The sequence below is a fragment of the Centruroides vittatus genome, unplaced genomic scaffold (genome assembly GCF_030686945.1).
Source record: "Centruroides vittatus isolate TY-2023 unplaced genomic scaffold, ASM3068694v2 contig_1158, whole genome shotgun sequence".
In the NCBI taxonomy this organism is placed as follows: domain Eukaryota; kingdom Metazoa; phylum Arthropoda; class Arachnida; order Scorpiones; family Buthidae; genus Centruroides; species Centruroides vittatus.
This window is the reverse complement of record NW_027120744.1, coordinates 435,591-457,315: the sequence shown is the minus strand read 5'-3', so window position 1 is coordinate 457,315 and position 21,725 is coordinate 435,591. Positions and strand designations below refer to the sequence as shown.

At 25.6% G+C, this 21,725-nt stretch overlaps 1 protein-coding gene and 1 long non-coding RNA gene across 2 annotated transcripts in view; one reads left to right on the top strand and one right to left on the bottom strand.

Moving 5' to 3' along the window:
• Window positions 1–21,725, bottom strand: part of RyR (Ryanodine receptor) — a 417,183-nt gene that overhangs the window by 184,708 nt on the left and 210,750 nt on the right. Inside the window, 12 exon segments of the mRNA XM_067275817.1 lie at window positions 5,187–5,310; window positions 6,778–6,853; window positions 6,927–6,998; window positions 10,839–10,961; window positions 11,044–11,133; window positions 11,789–11,867; window positions 12,369–12,532; window positions 14,358–14,498; window positions 16,968–17,058; window positions 17,195–17,415; window positions 19,380–19,487; window positions 19,489–19,541. Coding sequence (XP_067131918.1) covers window positions 5,187–5,310; window positions 6,778–6,853; window positions 6,927–6,998; window positions 10,839–10,961; window positions 11,044–11,133; window positions 11,789–11,867; window positions 12,369–12,532; window positions 14,358–14,498; window positions 16,968–17,058; window positions 17,195–17,415; window positions 19,380–19,487; window positions 19,489–19,541 — 1,342 coding nt within the window.
• LOC136979862 (uncharacterized) overlaps window positions 1–21,725 on the top strand; it is a 233,162-nt gene that overhangs the window by 10,471 nt on the left and 200,966 nt on the right. The gene's annotated exons all lie outside the window — the stretch shown is intronic.

Below are 21,725 nucleotides of genomic sequence, written 5' to 3'. Positions count from 1 at the left end.
GTGTTCATTAATCCTCTTTTTTAAATTTCTCAAAGTTGCCCCTATATATACTAATTTAGAATCGAACCTATGATCCCTTAATGGTATCGAATAAATTCCTGTTAGTGAGTTAATTCTATAGAAATAATGCTTGAATAAAAAATCAATATTATAACTTGATATGTAGTTTGTGAGATTTAATACATAATAAACTTTAAAATTTATCAATAGCTTGGTAATTTCTAGTATTTGAGAAATGAGTCTTCATTTGTAATAATATATAAAATAAATTCACTTTATAGTGAGCATCAGAGGACCTGTTGAAAGCATGCTATATCAAATTTTTCAATTTTAGCAAAAAAACGCTAATTATGTCAAACAATTTCATGTATGCCATTATTTATGTCTTACACATCAGATATTTGTTTATAGTACTATTGTTATATACTATGAAATTTCAAACTCTAATAAAATATCATTTGACAAGACGATGTCTTTAAATAATACTTTTACATACTACTAATCAGCAGTGGCGTGCCATCATTGGAAGCAGTGGAAGTGCCGCTTCCCTTGTATTTTCTAAAAAAATAAATACATATTGTGCAATTATTTTCATATAATTAAAATTAATATTTTATTAAAACCACATTATGTATCTTATTACAAATTTCTATACTACATGTGAAAAAAAATGATAAGATTGCTATTGTATATTCGAATATTAGTGGCAGAATGGAAGCGCTGTATTGTCAGCTTCCAAACAGCCAGACTATACTCATTCGCACATGCGCTTTACAGAGCACCAACCTCACCAGGTTTAGCTGGTGGAAGCTACACACATATAATGCTTCCAATTCTATCCAGGACTGGTCCTAGACTGTTAGCCGCTTGCCTGTTAGATTATGATAGTTCTGTATAGTTGACAGGAGTTTTTAAAAATCCATTAAAATATTTGATATTTTTATTCTGCTCTCCCATCTTATATTACTTACGGATTTCAATGTTAAACCAGTAATATTACGATTTTTTATGTCCTGTCTATAAGGAAATGTAGAAAAAAAACGTGTACAAATCTTGTACAATGTTAAAAAATTAACTATTACTTTGGCAGCATCATTTACAACTAAATTTAATGAAAGATGCATAAGGTATAAAAAAAGCTCTAGAATTTATTTTCCTTAAATTTACGATTTATGTATCCGTTGTCATAAAAATTTGTCTTTCTACTTTTTCCCAAGACTACAAATATTCAAGTACAAAGTAACCGGTTTCAAATTATTTCTACTTAAGAAGTAGTTAAATAATTAAGAGATTAGGGAATTGGGGACATAAATAAAACCCTGCTGAAAGAGCCGAAATTTTACTTAAACAAAAGCTTAACCAAATTAATCTCTAGCAGAGTACAGTGCAAACTGATTTCTTCGTAATATTAGATAATAAAGACAGAAATTTTTCCAGTTCAATGAGAGTGACCAAAAAGTTGTAAATTTTGGAAATTTCTGTGGACACCTGGTCCTAAAATGAATTAGTTAGAAAAAAAATGACTATTAATTTTAACAAATTTAGATTTTTACAGCTATGGTGAGAAATGTTTAAAATTTGCAACCTTGTCCCGTCCTTTGAGGTATATTAGTGATGCAACAAAAGAGGCATTTGACATTAACCGGTATCGGCACCCTCGGGATTTGGCAGCACGCGTGCATGCACCTACCAGGACCATCTCTGATTCCATCCATTAGTCATTCATAGGGAGCTATTTGACTAAGTGGATTGTTTTAAGATTTAAAAAGTAAAGATTTTATGTTATTTTTATGTACGTTTCTTTACAAAGCTATATTTAATTATAATTTTCTTTAAAAGTATATTCATACAATTGAAGAATATTTTGTACCAGGTATGTACATCCACCACACATTTTATTTCACCAAGTAAGTTTTTATAATTTTTAATTTTAGCCCTTACATCGTGGCTAGCGATTCAGAATGTAATTGTGATATTAAAAACACATTTAGAGAAGTCTACGGTTTTTACTGGCTTATCAAACAAACGATATGAATGGAACCAAGATCATCACTGCCATGCAATTAACTGATTGCTCCTGTGGACTTCTCACAGAAACACATCTTCCCTATCATCAAATGTCACGGCATGCAATTGCTAATCAGGGATGTAGCCACATGGAGCAGTGTTTCTCAAACTAATACTCATCTGCTCCTCGCTCTCTGTTAGCCCTTACTACCATGCCACTCAAGTTTAAAAGTAAATAGCATTAAAAAAATTGTTACAAACAGTTAACCACTGGATGAACAGAAAACAGGTGCATCAGACTGAAATACTAGACTACATGAGCAGCCATAAGATAAAGATTAAAATTTAATACTTGTTCTTGTTTAGCCATTTTCTTTTTTAGCATTGTTGTGCATATCACTGATTTGTGTATGACATGCAAGGAGTTGTCTTATCAATATGGCACAATAAAATGTGCAAATGATCTTGGGCTATTGCATCTTTACAATAGTCTACCTACCTATGCTAAATCTATGAAGCCATCAGAAATATGGGTGATCCAAACTCAGAATTTTATAGTTACATCTCTGCTAATGTAAATCAATAGTTTTTAATTAAATAAAAATTTTAAATTTGTTCTAAAATTTTTATTAAATTAATTAGCATTACTGATTTAAATATATACTAAATTTTCTGAAAGCATATAAATTTAAAAACATTAAAAATTAAACTTTTGTCTTCTCTCTTAATATATATTTTGTTATTATGGAACAATAAATTTTTAAAATTAGAAGTTAAAAGAAAACATTTCATTTTCAACTATTTTCATGCTAATTCAAAAGCTGAAAATAATTGTAAATTATAAATGATGTATATTTTATAATACAAAATTATAAATTATGATGCATCAATGTAAATTTAACATAGCAATGTAATATGTAGTTTTATATAAATATAATATATTTTGATTTTATAAACACAGTCAAACCTCAGTTTACGAACTTAATTCATTCCTAAAAGTTGTTTGGAAACTGATTTGTTCTTGAACTGAAACAAATTTTCCCATAAAAAAAACAATGTAAAATGGATTAATCCATTCCCATCACCCAAAACAAAGGCTTTTTTTTAACCCTTTTAGCAGCATTTCATGCATAAAAATACCTACAAATACAATATAATATAGATAATAATATATTATATATAATATCTATATCCATTTTATATACATATTAAAAGCAAAATGTTTCACCACCACCAACCGAAACTGAAACCAACACTTTACAAAAAGTGCTATAGAGACTCGACTCTGCCTGGATGAAATAACCAAATGAATCAAGACAGGCAACAAGTACTTTATCCACATTTTCTGAATTATTATGATTCAATTGCTTTGATCTAAATTTTAATTTTAATAAACAAAATTTTAGTTTTTCAGTTTAGTTTCATTTTTTTATTTTAGTTTTAGTTTCAGTGTAAAAAACAGAGTTTTAATTATTATTTTTAATTTTAATTAACTGGCTACCTAGTATTAATAAATATTATATTAAACATTTTAATATTATAATATGTAATATATTAATACATTTTTGTTATTTAATTTGAGTTAAGCACCTTTAAATATGAATTGTTAGAAGTCATTTATATTACATAAATGTCAATTAACTCAGTTTTTATTAATTAATTTAATCTGATTTAAATTAAATTGTGACACATACTAAAAACTGGAGTAGTATCTTAGCCACATGCACATTGAAATCTAATTTGAATAACATTATCATTGAAGGTTTGTATTGTGATGTCTAATAAATGACACAAGGTGAATCTCTGTGCCAGTACTGAATTGGTAATCCTGTTGTTCATTGGTGAGGCCATTGACTTTATCATAGGAAGTATAGGAAGTTGACCATTGATGACCAGCTCTGCAAAGTAGCTTGTTCAGAAACTGAGTTATTGTATGTAAACCAAAACAAATATGGCATTCAAAATTTTGTTTGTAAACTGAATTGTTCGTAAACAGGGGCATTCATACCCCAAGGTTTGACTGTATATCCAAACTGTAATTAATCTTAGTTTATTCATGTTTTTTTAATATTAATTAAATGCTGATCAAAGTTTCTTCTTTTTTCAATTTTAAGTCATATAATTTACTTAATACCTTAATAAACCATCTTTTTATTTTTGAAAATGAAAGGTTGTATATCAAACATTGCAAAGCCCAATATGTATATATAAACATAACCAAATGATTGCCTTAAATAATTGAACTATAACTCTGCTAATTTAATGATTAATACTAAGTAATTTGCTACTAGAGATGCCATCTCATAACTAAATTATTAATTATAATTTTGATAATTAATTAAATAATTTAGAATCATCTGGAAGAAAAGAAGTGAACAGGGGCAGGACTTGAACCCATAACCTCCGCTTGCTGTGCAGTGCACTTGCCAGTTGCGCCAAGCTAGCCTTTGCTTCCAGATGTATTTAAATTTAGATATTACTTTATGTAGTTAATGGTTCAGATGATGCAACTGACAAGCACACTGCACAGCAAGCAGAGGCTATGGGTTCAAGCCATGCCCTGAGTCAGTTCTTTTCTTCCAGATGAGTCTAAATTATTTAAGAAATTATTAAAGTTACAATTATTAATTTAGTTAAAAGATGGCTCCTTATGTCAATTAGGAGTAGCAAATTATTTAGTATTAATCATTAAATTAGCAAAGTTATAGCCCAATTATTTAAGAAGATTGTTTGGTTATGTTTCAATAAAAAGTTGAATTATTAAGGTTTGTTATGGTCTTTTGTAAAATTATATGACTGTTAAAATCGGGAAAAGAAGAAACTTTGATCAGCATTTAACTGATATTAAAACATTTCAATAAACTAATAATAAACTAGATCTATAGAAGATATTTTTATTCACATATAATTAATCTGCCATCAGCTACTCTGCTCATTATCTTTAGACTGATAATATCACCATACTACCAGACTGAAGACATTCATTTGATTATATGAATTGTACTTTTGATTTTTCTTATTGTAGCATTACTATGGCAGTATTATCATGCTGACTTTGCATGGTATTAAAAGCTAAAAATTAAATAATGAAAATATTATAATTAATTAATTATATTCATAAATTAAATGAAAGAGTATCTGCAAATAATTTAATACATATAATTTTTATCATTGCTGACCTTCCTGTTCGATATCCCTCTGACTGTAAGAATTTTAGTAGTTCTTGTGAACGATCTCTGTTCTTACGTTTTTCTTTATCAGTAAGTAAATCATAAGGAACAAGTTGAGGATGAAGCCCACCACCTAAAATTAAAGTAAGAATAAAGTAATTTAAAAAAAAAAAATGCAGAATTTCATATATTTATTGTTTAAAGTACATTTTTTCATTATAGTAAAATCTACCTTTGATGTATTAAAAAAACAAATTATATTCATAAATTTAATTAACACTGAAAAATATTTTAATTCAAAACAATTTGCACATATCATGTACCTGACTAGAAATGTTTTTCAAATTTGTTAAAAGCAGATTATTTCCAAATTATAAAGTATATAAACATAAAAGTTTATTTTAGAAATAAACAGCCAGAACAAATTCTTGATGCTTTTCCATATTCTAATATATTTTGTAGCTGATGTTTTTCTTTCTTCGAAAGTAATGTTTTTATGCTCATTTTTGCATTTTTTTAAACATATTAAGGAAATCCTCAAATAAAAATCTAATTTAAACTGCTTCATTCAAAATGAAAATATAATTTTATCTAAAATAACTTTCTAGTACACATGAAATTTTAAAATGTTAGTTTTAATTGTTTGTCAGAATCAATTGGCATTATTTTGTTTTTCATGTTTCACAATCAAGAAATAATTCTTATTATCAACAGTGTATAGCAGATTTATTATAATGTATAACATAAATGATAAAGATTTTGTTGGATATGGATTTATGTTCTTAATTGAAACAAATTAAGAAAGAAAGAACACATTTTTTTATTTATAATTTATTAAAGAGATTGAAAACTATACATTTTTTAAAATTTTGAAAAGTTATAAAACAATTATTTCTAAATATCAAAATTTTCAAAATCATTTTTTTTTGTAACTTTTTTATAACACCAATAAAACACTTGTTTTTATAATGTATAGAACAGGGCTTCCCAAACTGTGCGCCGCGACGCCCTGGGGCATCACGGCGCTATCCTAGGGGAGTCGTGAGATGATACCCACAGGTTGCCTGCACACGACGTAATGAGTGAGTGCACAGTGCATGCGTCTCATCACCCCGCTCTTCCATTTTCTAGTTCTTTCATTCAGTCTTTTATTTTCATCGATTATAAGTGTTGATAAATCAGTGTTTTGATTTCAAGTGTGTTGTATTTAATTTATGCATCGTAAAATGGATAACTTTATTCAAATAAATAAAAAACATGTCAAAGACTCAGGAAAGAGTACAAAGAAGAGTGGCCATTTCAAAACTTCAGCCCCAATTTGAGAAGTTATGCTCAGAAAAGCAAGCTCATCATTCTCATTAATTGTACTGTTATGTTTTCTAATAAATAATAATTATTAAGATTCTATATTCTTTGGAGTTATCTTTGAATAATAAAGTAATTTTAATGTCTGCTAGAGCTACACATAAGTATCTTCTTTTAGAAGGACGTCACAAAAAAATTACAGCCTGTAAAGGGAGTCGCAGTATAAAAAAGATTGGGAACCCCTGGTATAGAATAATAATATTTAATTATAAATTTTTTATATTTTATGGCTTACCAATAGCATCCATTTCAGTTTTAACTTTCATGGCCCATATATCATGAGTATTTTCTGCTAATCTTTCTGCCATATTCTACATAAAAATATGTAAGATTAAATTCTCTCAAAAAGATAAAATTTTTGAATTGTTTTAAATTTTATCTTACCTGCATTTCTCTGCTCAATGTGAGTGTTGTAAGATCAACAGGTTGGGGATTGTATGAATGGGTTGATTCTCCCTAAAAATCAGAATAATTAAATAAACATCATCATCAAACAAAAATTGTCACTTTTAATTCTTTTTGTTAATGATTTAAACAATATTTAAAATTATGGCTTTTATATTCTATTAAAAATTCAATATTTATGTATACTAAACCTTTAAACTTTTTAAATACATACATTATTAGTTGATATATACTGATTTAATTTTTTTATTTTTTGTAACTTGTTTTATTTATATATTTTATTTTTCATTTTTTACAATCTACCTGCTACCTAAATATTACAGAGATCAAGTTCAGTGAAACCATTTTCTAAATAACAAATATTGTCAGCTGTTAAAGCAGCAGTTCTAACTTCTACACATGATCAAACACAAAAATTGTTATTTAGAAGAATATAGTTATAAATGCTTATCAAACTGAGAAAATTACATATATGACTAATCTTATACAGTATAACTCCAATTATCCAAGGTAAATTTAATGTGGACTGATACTATTTCAGATAACCAAAACTCAAATAAAATGTCCAGTTTATCCGAGTTTTTGAATTTTTATTTGAAGCCTCTTTTTATTCCTTAATTATTCTTTTTATTTAATCATATATAAGAACAACAATTTTTACATCTTTATCATAATGCATAATACCGTACATACAATAGTTTTAAGAATAAAAATAGGTATTATTGTAATATAAATGGTCTAATAATTGAATATATTTAAGATTTTAATGTGAATAGTTTGTCTCACATTGAAGTTAAATGATAAAAAGTCATAAAAACAAATCATTTTGTAATTCACATTATTATTTTAAATTTTATATTATAAAAGAGCTTCTTGTCTCAAAAATTGTTGAATCTAAATCTAAAATACTTTAGTAGAGATAACAGAGACTTATCACACTGCTACTGGTAACATCATTTTAAATTTTCTTTAAGAGTCTTTAGAGTTAAGAAAAGTAGTTTTTAAGTTTAGTTTTCAGATTCACTTCATATAATGCAGAACCTCAAATAATTGGAGCTCAGATAATTGCAGTCCTACTTTAGTTTAAAGAGAAAGAAAACTCACAGTTATATCTGCTTGTTTATAAATATTATGTAGTTAATTAATAAATATTGTCAAAGTTAACTACAAAAAATGAACAGAAAATGAAACTGTGCATGGAAACAGATTACATAATGATTTGATTACATCTCAAATTAAATAATAAAATTATAGATTATTATTTACACAGAACTTTTTTATTTTGATGATGAATATAATTTAAAAAAGATTTTAAATCAAAATTTGTAAAGATTATTAATATAAACAAAAAATCAAAATGTGTTTTGTATACAGCATAATTTCAAATTCACTAAACAGAAATTTCATATTCATTAATCTATTATACTCTATCATGTATCTATCAACTACCATCTTTATTGTATATCTGTTATCATACTTTATCACATATAATTATACCAATGGAAATTTTTCTATTAATTTTTTAACTTTATACAAATAAATATCATGTAAATAGTCATAAATTCACATCCAAAAATTAAGAAATTTTTTTCCCCTTATAAAGAAGTTTTAAAGTTTTTTGTATAGTGTTTTATTTATAAACATTTTGATACTGAGAAGAACCATTGTCTAACATTACATATAATTCTAATACTTGTTATTATTTAAATACTTGAATATTTCAGCAATTGTATTGTTGAATGTTAAGATAAAAAAAATGTTATTAGGATATTATTCTTTAATAAATAAAATAGCCAGGACAACAATCAAATATAAAAATATTTAGAAAATTAAAATAAACAATAAATATCTTCATATTTTGTTCTTTTTAACACGTCAAGAACAGCAGAGAAAGATAGAGTCAACCTTTTATTTGAGGCCACTGTTTGGCTTTGATAAGTAAAAACAGTAACAATTTCAGGGCAATGGAACAAATTACAAAAATATATTAATTATTAAATAAAATAGTCAGGAAAACAATAAAATGTAAAATTTATTCTATTATTCTCTAATTCTAAAAATGTTATAGTTGTAAATATAATAAACAAGTAAAATGGCAAAGCCATATTTGGGACAAGACTATGTCTCGGAGACTAACTATTAAGCAGGATCACTTTGACACTCAAGGCGGGTCTGGGACATTCTCATTCTCCAATCTTCTTTGGTATCGCTGGTTTTGAGCGCAATCTTTCAAACTTCACCAGCCATGGCCATGACCACAAGGTCGTCCATGATACATTTTTGATGAAATTTACCTATCCAATTTCGAAATTTCTCTCCATTGCGTGTCGTCCCGGGTTGAATTTTTGTCAATGCCTGACGAAAATTTTCCGTTTTTGAAAAAAATAATCATGGCTATCATATCATCCAAAATCATTTTTTTATTTTGCACAAATATATATATATATATTAATAAATCTAAAAAGAAAACAAATTATATTTCGAAAGTTAGTTTTAATATAAAATTATAATGACTAGCACTATCTAGTTTCAATAACATTCTGATGCTGAAATGAGATGTCTTGGGTCAACCAGTCAAGGTCAGCATAGGCAACCAGAGGTGTTGGGCAACCAGAGATATGTTGGGAATAACACGGGACAGGTAAATGGGTGTTTTTCAAAGATTCATTTGTCAAATTCGATTTTGTAATGTTTGCATTTCCAACTTTCCAACAAGCAACGCATGTGCAAATCTCTTACTACTTCCTGTTTGTAGAGAGTGTCGCCATTTTGAATTTTATTTTGATTCAGTTCTTGATTCCTCGAGTACCTACAAGTCTAGTTTTTTTGTGTGTGCGCATGATTTGGACACTAATATTCTGTGCCAAATCGCAACTCTTGACATGTACTTGTTCATACTTCTAAGCTGGTTACCCAGCAGGCAGTACAATTTTATAAACAAAACATACTCTTGTCAAAAATATTCAAATTAAAAAATCAAATTATTTTAACAAAATTAACAAATTTATTTCTTTTTCAATGTTAATTATTTTTATTAAATTAATATAATTTATTGTAAAACACTAAATTATGGATAAAAACTATAAATTATTAAAATTGTTTTAAATAGAAGAAATTATATTTTTAACAAAATTATTAAATTGTTTAATTAATACCTTCAGCCCAAAAAAATTAATATATGGACTAAAACTGCTTAAAATTGCAAAGTTTCATTAGTTTTTTAAAAAATTTGCTTTTTTAAATTTTTTAAAAAATTAGTTTTTTTAAAGATTCATTTTTAAAAATTTTTAAAAAATATACATAATTTTAAGTTGTTTAAAAATAAATTCAGAGATTTAATATATTTAATGATAAATATCTCAGAAATTCTGTCTGAAAATGTCACAGAAATAATCATTCCAATATACTTTTTACATATTCTTAGTAAAATAAGAAAATATATAGTTTAATTTTTTGTCATTGTATAATTACTATTTAATTTTATATTTCTTTGAAATGGTCAGCATTTTTGTCTAGTTTTATTCTTGCTAATTCTAGTTTATGGATAATTTTAAAATGTGTCCATTAAAGTATTCTTCAATGTTTTTGGCCTGGAAACATAATTTGAGAAATAAATACATCCTGGAAGAAAAGCATCTGGAGTCTTAGCATATATCTGTAATTGCAAAAATGAAGTATATTGTGCAGGATGCAAATATTTTTTACACCTAACCATAACACTAACCATTTATGCATTGTGTAAAACTAGTTACATTGCAAAATATCTTTTTAAATTTCTGAAATAGTTTTGACTGTAAAAATATTAAAAAAATAACTAAAAACAAATATTCTTTCAAAATATGTTTTATTTATTGCAGAAGTTTTATCAAAGTAAAAATGAAAGTATCTCACTGTTTTTGGAGAAGTTACTTGAGAAGCTGATGCTCGAGATGAATCAGTTAATTCAATTTTCCATCCAAGAGCTAAAATTGCTTTTAAAGATTCTCTTACAGGTTCTTCATAGCATTCTTTTTCCTAATTCAATTAAAAATATTTAATCTATTATTAATAAAAATAACAAAATTTAACCAATTTAATATTTTTTTGTATAACTTACTCTATCACTTAATAAACTATATGGTTTTAATCGTGGATGAGTTTTCCTTTCGCTACTCCAATAATCACCATAAGACCAACCACTTTCAAACTATAAAAATTTAATGAAATTAAAATTTTATTATCTTTGAATTAATTAAAAAATTATGATAGTCTTATCATTTTTCACACAAGTTTGAAATAAATTAATCCATATTTTAAACTAAAAGTTAATGGTTTACATGTTCAATTTCATTCTTTATTAGTTAGTTCATTTTATAAGCTGATCTAATTTAAAATATCAGGTTCCAAATAAATCAATATTTGTTACAAACATAAATAATAATATCATTTAATGTGTTATAATTTATATTTGTAATAATTAAATATTTGATTCTTTACAATTTGAAATGTTAAAATGTTCTATTCTGTTTAAAAAGTTTGCTTGATGCTGAAGATGCCCAAGTTTAGGCCAATAATGTTGCAGATTTTAAATACAGTTTTGGTAATCTTAAATAAATGAAAAAACTGCTACTTTATTTTATGTCAAAAATATACTTTTATAAATTATGATTACTTCTTTTTTATTTTAGTCCTCATTCATAAAATTTTCCATTTAATAAATGTTTATATAAGTTTAATGAAAAAAATATTGGATGTTCATTATATGTAAACTATCATATTAAATAAAATAAAAAAATATAATTAACTTTAACAGTAACATTTTATATCTTCAAATTTTAATTGATAATATTTTATAGAATTACCTTTCTGCTTGCCCAAGCATCATGGTAATGTTCAGAAAATCTATGTACAATATTGTTCAAATCAGCATTAAGCTGAATACTGGAATTAAAAATGTAACATATTAATACCTTGTTGTATAAAAATTAATATATTTATTATATTTAATAAATTATAAAATTACATATGTGAACAGAAAAATAGTTTACAAATTATGAATTTAGTTGTAAATTAATTCCAGAATTAAGACTGTTACATAACATGGTCTTTTAATAACAACAACAACAACAACAACAACAGAATTTTAAAACCTTTAAAAAATGGAATAATATTCCAAAAACAAGAAAATCGATAAAATATTTATTGCTCAGAAACACATTATATTAATGTTTTTATAACTAACATATCATTAATCAGTTTTGTAAATATATGTTTTGATGCTACTTAAAATACTTCAATTAAAATGTAGTACATAGTTATATATTTATTAGTTTATTTACTTTAAAAAATAAATGAAAAAATTAATACTTTATTTTTTAAATCAAATATCAATAAATTAATTATAATATCTAATATCATTATTTTATTTTTGTTATTTCTTACTTGGTAGTATTAACAGGTTCTGGAATGTATGGTCCATCCGATGGTCCAGCTTGTTTATACCAATCATCATCACTTGCTGCTGATAAAGTATAATCAGGTGGTAAAGCACAGGCAATAGCAATTAAACATGGAAGAGATTTATTGAAAAGTTCTGGATCATATTCCTAATATAATCAAATAAATTTATTTTATAAACTTATTATACAAATTTATATTTTATTGTAAATTTATATTATACTGAAAATTTATATTAATACTGTATAAATTTACTATATATTTGTTCATTTTTCGTACTAAAAACAAAACTGAAATTTCTTATATTGAAAGAATAATTATTTATTTCATTGAATATTTTAAGCCAAGACAACTTATGTAAACTTGAAGATGGTCTTTCAATAAGACTGAAAAGATTAGTTATTAAATTATTTTTAAAATTTTGTACTTATCTTCAGATTAAAATATCTTATTCTGTACTTATATTTTCAATTAAATAAAAATAAAAATAAAAAAATTTTTGGGGGTAACATATTCTAATGTCTTAATGTTTATGTTTAAAATTTTAATAATTTATTTTTTGAATTTTGCTTTTCAGGTAAGTGATTTCAAGATATATTATTCCTAAGAGGAAAATGCATTTCTCTGCTAGAGGTCTGAAGTAAAAAACAAATTATTTCATTTGGACTCTCAATGAGTCAAAACTTTTAGAATTAGTACAGAGAGATTTTGATGTTTAACAGAAGTTATCACTTTTGATTCAACTGAACCTAAAAGAGAAATCATGATTACATAACATGATTTCAAAAGTGGAAAGACTCTTTTCTTGAATTGACAATTTAGACAAAGCATTGGTGCAATTGAAATGTAGAATTATTGTTTGGAAGTGAGTTCAAGAATACAAGCATCTCATAATATTTCACCCTCAAACTGGGATAATGTTTAATATTGCTAATAGATTTTGATTTAAGTGCAGAAAAATTTTAATGTTTTATTAAACATAATGATTTAATTATTTCCAGTATACTGGAATCAGAGGATGAGATTGATAAACTCATGTGGCTTAAGATTTTGAATTTTTTCTTTGGAAAGCTAAATATTTCATGAGTTGATCTAGAGAAATGTTATAGACTTGGTCACCATATGCAGAATAAAGATACAGTAAGACCCCATTTAATGCTGCCTCAATTAATGCTGATTCGATATAACGTGGTCTGCTCAAAGCCTAAAAAAAAGCTCAAAATTTACGCTTATTCAAATTATCATGGAATTTCATTGATTCATATATAATATGGTTATTCCCAAACATGAATCAATCAGCAATAGGTGGCAATTCATCGTAATACTGTACTTTCCTTAAATCCATGTTTGTTTGGAGCAATTTTGCAAAAGATATAATATTATGGATGCCATAGATAACATTGACTTCGCTTGGCAAGAATTTACTGATGAATGCATGAATGAAATGTGGAAGAAGTTATGGCTGAAGATATCCAAGAATTCTCAATGAGAAGAGCCTAGGTTGACCAAATTGTCAACCTAATCTAACCTATTTTTATTACTGGTATCAAATAATTTTAAGATAACCATGTAAATTAGAGATTGGTATAATTATCTAACAATTTTTATTTAAAATGATATTACAAGAAGTTATTATATTATGCCTAACTTTTCATTAAAATAATTTAAGAAAGTTTAATGTATTTTTAATATTTAAAAAAAATTATTTAACATTTGCTAAATATTTGTTTTGAAAAATAAACATTTTTATAATAATATTCCATTTAACAGTTTTCTTTGTTAATTTATTTTCAGTAAATTTACTATAATAAGAAAAATAATAAATAAAAATTAATAATACATAATACAAAAAAGAATAGTGTATTCTTATTAATTTGCATTTAATATGGATATATAAATATATTTTTAAAATAAAAGTTTGTTTGTTTGTTTCATTAAAAAAGTAAATTATCAAAGTAAGTATCCCAAACTTACCATTTTTGCTAGAGAATCAAATATATTGGTAAATAAAATCATAGTTAAGCGTTTTTCTTCTTCTGAAGCTGAGCCGTAAAGTCCTTGACCACCTACAGCTCCATAATACTTTGCACATCGTTCAAAATGTAAAGTTAACAACTGTAAAAAAATATTTTATAACTAATTATAAAAATAGTTTGGAAAATGATAGAAATTATTATAAATATTACATATTATAATGCAAAAATAGAAATAATCTATTTAAAATTTTTTAGTTTTATAACTTTAAAAACAAGGAAACTGCATCATGACAGAATCTATAAATGATAGCAACTAAAAACTGCAACATGATAGAATCTATAAATCATCATTTAGATTCTTTAAGCATTTTTAGAATTTCAAATATTTATTTTACAAAAACTTGTATAAATTATATATAAATTTCTGATAATAGTTTTTTGGAGTGTAATAAATTTAATATTTAAATGAATAGAACTGAAATGAGATTATTATTTATCTAAAGACTGTTCTTCATTTAAATTTAAGTATAATATTTCTCAGTTTAATGATTAAAAATACAGCATTTTATAACCATGAAACAATAAAAAAGTACTTTACTACAGCCTTTCCCAAACTTAAGGTATAATTTTTATAACAATTTAATAACAAATTATAAATGTAAGCTACTAAGATGTTTTTTAAGAAGTCAAAAAAAGTAAAATTCTAAGGATGTTAAGTGCAGACTATGTGCAGGATGGTCCATTACTTTCCATCTTTTATAGCCAGTCTGAAGTCTAATGTACAGCATGAGGAGGTGCTTATCATGCAGCAGGCATACCATTGTGATTTAGTATTTTGTGATTTTAACCTTTTTGGACCTCTTAAGAAACATCTTGATGGCTTGTACTTCTCAGATGGTAATGTTAACATATTAAGCACAACAATAGAGAATATAAAATATCACACTTGGCCACACTCTTTTTTATGGACAAAACTGTACAAAAATTATAGCCATTTAATATAATTTTGTCTTTATTCTTGAAACACATTTTTCCTTGATTTTTATGCATGTTGTGGAATTGCAATGTGGCCTGAATGATTTTTACTAATCATGTTATGCCATCTTTTATGCTCATGTTCTAAATTTAACAGAACTTCTACTGCATAAATGCATAAATTCCAGGCTGCATAAATGGACCAATACAAATTTTAAAAAATAGAATAATCACTAAAATAATGCAATCTTAACTGTTTTTGTTCACTAACAAAAAATAAAAATTTTCTCAAATATTTGTTTTTGTGTTTTATATTTTCATGGTATTATACGTATTCGCATTCACTATGCAAGAAAAACATTAGAAAAATTAAACTTTGCATATTTCTCATATTTTATAGAAGAAAAAATTAAATTTAATTAAATTTAAATTTAAGAAAAATTTACTGGGCCAAATGCAATTTCCATTCCCACAGGCCATGCTCTAACTCAGTGGTTCCCAACCTTTTCTAGAATGTGGAACACTTTTGTGAACAATTTTCTTTAGCGGAACACTTACTTAAGTTAATATGAAATACATAAGCTTGTCATCAGTTATTTTATTAGAATTGAGCAGTTATAATTCAAAATCTCTACTCATATTATTAATGCCAATTCTAAGACAGGAAAAAATATATCTAAATAACTTTAATGGGAAACTTGTGCCTAATGTTTTTTACATATTTCATTCAGTTTTTATTGTTGCCTTTATCTTATTTGAAACAGTAGTACACTCCATAAGTACGAGTCGTACATATATATTTAAGTTTATGAAAATTTTATGATTTTAATTTTTTGATATTTGGCAGCTCGAATACGATTGTACACTTTCCAATTTGCGACTAAATCTGCGGAACACTTGAAAGATGCTTACGGAACACCAGTGTTCCACAGAACACCAGTTGGGAACCACTGCTCTAACTATTCCATCATATTTATATGGCTAACCTGTTGCTTTAAAGTAACACATCACAGATTTCAATGTTTATAGCATGTGTTGCAGAAATGCAACACATGCTAAACATTGAAATTGGCAATTAACCCAGCCTGGGTTAATTGCTAGGTGTGTTGCAAATATGAAACACATGGCACTTAATGTGTTAAAGATGCAATCATGGACTTTTTCAAATCATTAAGTGGAGAACTTTTTCAGAAAGGAATTTCTGCCCCTGTCCATTGCTAGGAAAAATGTTTAGAAAAGAATGGCAACTACATAGAAAAACAGCTTAGACTGTGAACTTTCAAATGACAAATTTAATTTTTTAATGTAATCTGTTATTAAAGATTGTATCTTACTTTTGGAACATTGCTTGTAGAACTTCTATACAGACTTACAACCTGAGAACTCCCAGGTCACAAGTCTGAAAAAAATATTGAGTAAAAATTTAGATTCTAAAAAAATAGCCTATTTTATTTGCACTTCCAAAATTATCATATTTTAAAATACATTCTACAATTAAGTTAATTGTAGATGAAGACAAATTGTTCATTAAAAACAATGAAAATTAATGAAATAATTTTGATCAAGCAGCTAAAAGCTCTTAATGTTTATATTACACAAAATTGCTTAAATTATTTTTCAATATTTTTCTTACCCTTAATGCAACAGTTGTATATTCTGTAATCACAGATACATCAACAGTCAATTTTCTTAATAACTTTAATAGCATACTTGGTTGCATTTCCCTAAAGAAATTTAATTAAAAATTAAAATTTTTAAATTTAACATATGGTAAAATAAAGAGTAAAAAGTTAATTAAATAAAAAATTATTTTTTTACAATTCTTTTCTTTTAATGAGTAAAAACTAATTAAATACATACCGAGTTAAGCTTACTAAGAAATCTGAAACACTTTCTCTTTGGCCTTTAGTCAAAATTTTTACTTTAGATAAACGATAAATTGTATGGAGTGTAGCATCTAATATATTTGCATAATTATCAGCATTTGCAAAATAGTTGCAATATTGAATTAATGTTGGTAAGATAGAATTTCCAATGTATCGATTGAGAGCTAATGCCATTTCACTTTCTGATCCGTCATTCTAAAAGAAATTTTAAATTTAATAACATATTATTACAACATAATATACACATTATACTACTATGTTATGTATATGTTATGTATACAGTATGTCATGATTTATACAGGAATTACATTCTTAAAGCACATGCATAAAGATTTGTGAAATTAAGATCAATTACAACCAAAAAAACAAAAGTCCTGAAAATTTTATTAAATTCATAAAATTACGTTATAATTTTATATTTTATATAAAAAATAACCATTGTGTGTTTTAACTTGCATTAGCAGAAGTATTTTGCATATTGGACTTGTTAAAATTAAAATTCATTTAGTTACAGCTATGGCTCCTATTTGTAAACCAATTGGAAAAGATGTGAGAGAGTTAATTATTAAAAAATATTTATAAGGTGTTGCAAATTCAGAAATAAGCTAGCTAATTGAATCATTAAAAAATACAAAGAAAATGGAAAAACAAATGTACTATCAAGATGAGGAAGGCCATGTTATACTAGAAAGACAGAAGATAAAGTTCTCAGAAGTCATAACAATTGCTAGGAAAAATTCAGCTAAAATGTTAACTAACAAAGGGAGTGAAATAACTAAAAAAAAATTATTTTTGAAAAAACAAGAATGGATTTAAGCAAAGAAAAAAAAAAGAAACCACTGCTTCAAATTTGATAAAACAAAAGAGAATTAAATGTAGAAAATATAAAGATTGGAACATTAATATATGAAAAAAGTATTATTTAGTGACAAATAAAGATTTCTGTCTATTTAAGGATGGAAGCACAAAGATGTTGCAAAAAGAAATAAGGCATATCATCCTAATTGCATTTCAAACACTCTAAAATTTGCACCAGGAATTATGGTGTATGAAACTTTAACTGTTTATGGATTTGGGAGCTTACACATTCTGAAGCAAAACATTGATTTATCACAGTTTACATTAAAATAGTGGATTAAAATTATCACCAGCTAAATTTTTTATCACTTTTCTTATGACATTTATAACAGGATGGTGTCCCTGCCCATACAGCAAAGAAAACAAAATCATATTTTCAAAACATGCAAATAGAGGTATTAGACTGGCCTGGAAATTCACTAGACCTTAATCCCATAGAAAAATATGGGATAAAGAGAAGATACAACTGAAATAAAAACATATTTTAAGTTTAAAAATTTAGATGAAAACATACATCTAGTATGGAAATAAATTATTGTCAAAGAATATGAGAAGTTAATTTATTCCATACCACAAAGAATTAAAGAAGTTTTAAAGGCTAAAAGTACAGCCATACAATACTAAAATCAAACTTGCAGGACTTTTGTCTCAGTTTTTCTTATTTTTGTCCATGATATGTTTTTTACTTTGTTGTATTGCACTGTAAAAATAAATAATTTCAAAATAAAATTTGTGGTCTTTTAAAAGAGAAGAAATGTCTCTTCTAATTTTATTAATAAATTGTAATGTAAATTTTATTAGATTTTTTTTTGTATGGCAACAAAGTTACTGAGGTTCAAAAAAAATTGCTTGTTGCAAGACTTTTGTCCCTTGGTTGTATTTAAAAAACTTAAAAGAATACATTCTACAAACATATAAATAGTCACTAACATAAGCAATTTTTCAGCTTAATTCATGCAGATAAATTTAAAATATTTTAAAAAATAATTAATATAAAGAAAATTTGGGACAAAAATTTGCATATATTGTATGAAAGAAATTGCTTTCTTAGAAAAATTTAACTAAACTCTACTGTATAGATAACTTTCTTACTGTATAGATTAACTATATAACATTTTGGATTTGTATTTTGGTTTATTTTATTTTGAAAATAAAATATTTTACAAAAATAATTTTAAAATAAAACAAGAATCTGACTAGTTTTCTTGTTTGTTGTTAGTTACATAAAACATTAATATTTTTATAAATTATTAAAACAATACTAATAATGGTTCAGAAATATTATCTCAAACATAAATTACCCTTTCCAACATAGTAGCAGCTCTGAGATCAAGTAAGAATCCATCTTCTAATAATCTAAAAAATGATTCTTGAGTTGGCAATCCATAAACTCTCTCCAAAAATAATACCCACTGATTGCTTATGATTTGGTTGTAAACCAATTGGCATGTCACTTCTATGTTCTAAATAAAAGTGTTTAAGATTATCAATAAAAATAATGAAAATATTAACTGAGATTTTATATTAACTATTTTAAGAAGCAAATAAGGTAAAAATAATAAGTTTTAAAAGTAAAAACAGTTAATAGTAATAAATGAAAGTTTAGGATTTATAATGAACATATCCAGATTTCATATACAGATCCAAAACTTAATTTTAATAATCTACTATGTAAAAGTATCTTAACTAATTCCTGTAATAAACATCTTTGCACATTCTAAATAATTGGATTGCATTGTTAATCTTAAAAACTTTTCTTAATTTAATCTCTAGTTTTTATGTCTAATTTTTTTCTTATAGTTATTATTCTATTTTATCTTATTAATTTATTATTTTTAGGTAATACTTAATTTTACTTTATACTTTTCCTATCCAATTTATTTGTTATTTTTAATTTCCTTATGTTTAAATAATGTTTTTTGTATTTTGTTTATCATATTTAATTAATAATTATAATATAACTTTAATTAGAGTAACACAAATCACCTGTACACTCATTTTAGAATGAAGAGAGTGAGTTTCACTTTTGAGGAATGTATCAGTTATATAATTTTATCTTTTCCTTTCTGGTAATAACACTATAAGTTACTTAATACTCGCATTTTTATATTTGTATAATGTTCATTGTTCTTACATGTTCCATCAGAATTATTTTGTCATAAAACCAAGTCAAACTCTTGTAAATTACTTACAGAATGTTTACTAAAGTTTTCTTTGTTTTTACCTAACTATAAATTTTTCATAAAATAAAATCTAACTATATTGCAGATCTAAGCTGATGTTGCAGTACAGGCAATTTCCACCTTTACAAGTTAATTGGTTCATGGAAGTTACTAATTTTTTATATGAATAAATACATAATACATAATTATGTTTCTGCATATGAGATTTCATGTAGGAAAATGTTAAAAAACAATAATAAAAATATTTGGCAACAAAATTTTTATAAATATTATACAGTCAAACCTGTTTTTGTGCGGGGGATAGGAACCGCATAAATGAAAAAGCATAAAAAAAAATCACGCGAAACTTCACGAGTGGCTATAAAAAATAGTTTTTGCAACACAATTAAAAAAATATTTTTTTTATGCGGTGAATAGGGACCGCATAAAAAAAGTCTGACGTAGAAAATAACTCGAAACCGTGCAAAATAACTAGGAATTGCTTTTTTAACTCCTTGGGCCTTTTTCTGCAACACCTAATGGGGGAAAAAATCATCTAAGAATTTTAATTTTTATATTAATTAATTATTTCCACTTAAATACGAATCTAACATTAAAAAGTTAAAAATAATCGTTAAATAATGATTTTATTTGATAAATATAGCTGCAGGAAGTGTTATTTCATTTAACAAGGGGTGAAATTTCACACCTGCAGTCTAAAGCTAGAAGGGAGCTAACTTACCACATCTGTTCAAATATAACATAATATTTATGGTTTTTATGCTATTAAAATAAGAGGGGACCGAAATAAACGTATGAGAAAAAAATTTTTCTGAATAAAAAATGAAAAAACCTGCTGATGTCATAGAAAACAACCAATAGAGTTTTTAAAAATTTTACAGGAGTCAATTATGTTCCAATTTGATTGAAATTTTCATATACCGCACAAAAAAAATCGCACAAAACAAATCGCACAAATAAAAATCGCACAGAAAAAGACCGCACAAAAACAGGTTTGACTGTATTTATATTATAGTAAAAATATAAATAATATATTTTTTATCATTAATTTCTTTCTTTTCAAAGAAAAAATAAACAAAATTACTTCTTTAAATATTTTTTGTCTAAATGTTTGCTCTTTTTACATAGTCCAAATAGATGCAACAGTGTCTTTGTTAAGAAAATTCTCAAGATTGCACATGTTTAATTTCTTTTAAATATAATTCTTTATTTTTCAAAATAGTACAAACAGTAGAAGAACTTAGAGAATATTTAATGGCAAGATCTTTAATGATGCTCCCAGTTTCATAACTGCTTATAATTTCATACTTGTTGTAGCGCTACTTTGTACTTAATTATTTACGATACACAAAACAAGGCTACATACAAAAAACTTAAATTTATTATGTATATGAGATATGGCACGATTGTACAAGTCGAACATAGAAGCAAGAACATGAGCGTCTAGAGCGAGATCCAAATCCA